The sequence below is a fragment of the Microtus ochrogaster genome, unplaced genomic scaffold (assembly GCF_000317375.1).
Source record: "Microtus ochrogaster isolate Prairie Vole_2 unplaced genomic scaffold, MicOch1.0 UNK41, whole genome shotgun sequence".
NCBI classification, from domain to species: Eukaryota; Metazoa; Chordata; class Mammalia; order Rodentia; family Cricetidae; genus Microtus; species Microtus ochrogaster.
This window is the reverse complement of record NW_004949139.1, coordinates 1076715-1080273: the sequence shown is the minus strand read 5'-3', so window position 1 is coordinate 1080273 and position 3559 is coordinate 1076715. Positions and strand designations below refer to the sequence as shown.

Sequence of the window (3559 nt, the reverse complement as noted above, 5' to 3'; positions counted from 1 at the left end):
AAAAAAAAAAGATATTCCTTCACGAATTTTTTGAGTCTTGTCTCAAAATCGTCATTCCTGTTTCACTAAGCTTTCATCTACAGTGGATAAGTAACAAGGACAACTCTTTCAGCAAAAGCCAGAGTTTACCACTCAGCAACTGCCTGCCAACACCTCAGTGTAGTAGTTTCCGTGTGACCCTTGTTTAGAGAGGAAAAAGCACACACTGCTCTCCTCTCTGTGGGAGTCTGAGGTTCAGACTGTGCCAGGAATAGTGCAGAGGAGGGTACAAGAACAAGTGGCAAGTCTGTTCTGACTCGGATCACCTCCACAGGACAGTGCTCAAAACATGCTCACATTCCATGTGCTTACTTATATTGCCTCTCCATCACCCAACTACTCAAGCACTTTCTCAAAACGTTGAAAGTCATTAGTTTAGACAAACTCTCAACTAGTACAAGAATTCCTTATTTGGATGCCCTAATAGAAAGAAGCTGGTCCAGAATCCGCCTTACATTATGTGTATGTGTTTGTGTGTGTGCCTTCATTATATGGGATATACACATGGAGGCCAGAGGTCAATGTATCTTCCTTGATTTATCGCCACATTGTTGTTACTATTTTAAGGCAAGATCTCACTCTGTAGCCCTAACTGGTCTGGAACTCAGTATGGAACCAGGCTGGCCTTCCTCTGCCTCTTGAGTACTGATTAAAGGCAAGCACCACCACACACATAACACATTGTTATTAGCATTACTTTTTTGAGAAAAGGCCTCTCACTGAATCTAGAAGCTCATGGACCTGGTCAGAATGACCAGCTGGGAGCTCGGGGGATCTTCTTGTCTCCACCTCCCCAGGGCTGGTATTACATAGAGCTCTGGCTCTCAAGCTTGCATGGCAAGCACTTTACTAACTAAGCCATCTCTCCAGTCCTCACCTGGAATCTCTCTCTTCTCATGCTCATAATGTATATCATATTCCCTGAGGTATATATATATTTGGCCACCAAAAAGAAAACATTTCCTAATCTCATACTCGAGTCTGCTTCCTACCTATCTTCATCTTTTGGTTCACATTGAGTGGTGGGTGTGCACAACACACACTTGTGCTGCCTCCTCCAGCATACAGCACTACACTACTCAACTTCATACCACGTCTACCCTGACAGAGTTCCAGAGCTTTATGTCGCCTCAACAAGAACATAACCTGGTTGGTTTTTTTTTTCATTCTTTCTTCATTTGTTTTCAACATGGCTCTAATCACAATTAGTTTATTTCCTTTCCAAAACCACATTTTCTTCCTGATGTTCTGACTCTGACTGTACCCAACTGCAAAGTATACCGTATGTAGACGGCCACTTCATCACTTTTCATTTCAACTTCCCCTTCCAGGCAAGCAGAGTAGCATCATTTTCTGTTTTTGTTGGTGAGGTTTCATAGCTATACAACCCTAAAAAGGTCTTATGACTCCACAAGAGATTAAAATCCACAATTATGTGTTTGTTCACTCCCTTCCTTTGCAGCCCTATCTTTGCTCATTTCCCTGGATTAGGGAACCTGTGATATGAAGACAGTCTTAACATCTGAACATACACATGTCAGTTTTCCTACCATTAATTTGACTGACTGACTTAACACTGTGAAAATTCTAAAAATTAACAACTGCATTGTGACATTCCTTTTGCTGTTTTTTAATGTTTCATGACTGCGGGTTCTTCATAGTAGATTCAGAGTTTTTGTTTAAGTGTTTCAGGTACACAAAAATACTACTGTGGACAAAGAGATGGTTGATTGTCTAACTTAAAACACCCGAGCTCCCATATCCACCCTTCCTTTATCCCAACCATCCCATTCCCCCAAGCTCCCCCATCCTCCCCTTCTCACTTTTCTTACCCCATTTCCCCTTACCCCCATCCTACCTCACCCCCCAAGTTCCCAGTTTTTGCCCAGCAAGAGCCATCTTAGGGTTGGCAAGAAACTTGACTCTAAAGGGGCTCACAGGTGTCCAGGGAGATGTCCCCACCTAGTACCTTGGGCAACTGAGGAGAGGGAGCTGAAATGACCCTATCCTATAGCCATAATGATGAATATCTTGCATATCACCTTAGAACCTTCATCTGATGATGGATGGAGATAGAGACAGAGACTCACATTGGAGCACCGGACTGAGCTCCCAAGGTCCAAATGAGGAGCTGAAGGAGGGAGAACATGAGCAAGGAAGTCAGGACCACGAGGGATGCATCTACCCACTGTGACAGTGGGGCTGATCTATTGGGAGCTCACCAAAGTCAGCTAGACTGGGAGTGAATAAGCATGGGATAAAAACCGGACTCTCTGAACATGGCGGACAATGAAGGCCAAGGACAATGGCACCGGGTTTTGATCCTACTGTATGAACTGGCTTTGTGGGAGCCTAGCCTGTTTGGATGCTCACCTTCCTGGACCTGGATGGAGGGGGGAGGACCTTGGACTTCCCACAGGGCAGGGAATCCGGACTGCTCTTCAGACTTAAGAGGGAGGGGGAATGGAGTGGGGGGAGGGGAAGAGGAGTGGGAAGAGGGGAAGATGAGGAGGGGAGGGGGAGGGAAATGGGAGGCGGGGAGGAGGCAGAAATTTTTTCAAAAAAAAAACAAAAAAAAACAAAAAAAACACCCGTGTACAAACTCAGTTTCCAGGTGCATGCTGTGACCGTGACACTTCCTGGATCAAGTGACATCTGTGACTGGCCGCTGTCTTTACCTCTGCTTTGCGGATATTTTCTCTAGCTTCGTCTATTTTCTGTTCCAGCTCTGCTCGACTCTGCTCTGGTACAGCAACTCCATGACACTCCAGGTCATTTAAAACCTATCGAAGAAAATAAAGACGACTGTTTCTGTTCTTGTGCTTTTTCCTTGAGTATTTAGGTAATTTCAAAGGGTTCAGTGGCTAAAGCCAAGACTCATTCTTAAACTTTTTTTTTTTTTTGAGGCAGGGTTTCTCTGTAACTTGGAGCCTGTCCTGAAACAACGATGCAGTATTCTTGTAAAACAGCACACAGTCCACACGTGAATCTATCACATACTCTCTGCACCATGATATTACCCAATTCATTTGTATTTTTCCAAACCATTTTTTATGAAAATCTTGTTTGTGGGAATAAAAAAATAATACAGCATTCCCTCAGTGTCTGTAGCAAACCCTGCCATGTTTGCAGACTGAGCTCACTTCACTAGTACTACAGTTTAACAGAACCGCACTTCTTCAGAACACTCTCAGCACTGCAAACGGAACTGAACACACTGGAGTACTGACTTGAGATGGAAACCTAAATGTGGGATTGGTACGTGCTGCTTGCTCACTCACTGTTTTCCTGAACTGGTGATCACAGTAAGCAGGTGCTCCACTAGTCAGCTTATCCTGCACCTCTATATTGTAATATTAATATACACTGTCAAATTTTCCTGAAAGGTTGTATCTACCCCTCCCTATATCCTAACCACAGGGATACTGCCAAACTTATGCTGACACAGAATTTTGAAAAATTGATTTCAATTTTATGACTTTACAGAAAGTCTAGTTTCATGTGTTGCTGATCATCTTTT

General features: G+C 43.7%; 1 protein-coding gene across 2 annotated transcripts in view; it reads right to left on the bottom strand.

Annotated features, from left to right (window-relative positions):
* The window catches only part of Fchsd2 (FCH and double SH3 domains 2), a 213763-nt gene that overhangs the window by 31449 nt on the left and 178755 nt on the right, over positions 1-3559 (bottom strand). For both annotated transcript variants that reach the window (XM_005368781.2, XM_005368782.2), the window contains one exon: positions 2718-2822. In XM_005368781.2, the coding sequence (XP_005368838.1) occupies positions 2718-2822 (105 nt within the window). The remainder of the gene's footprint in view (positions 1-2717; positions 2823-3559) is intronic.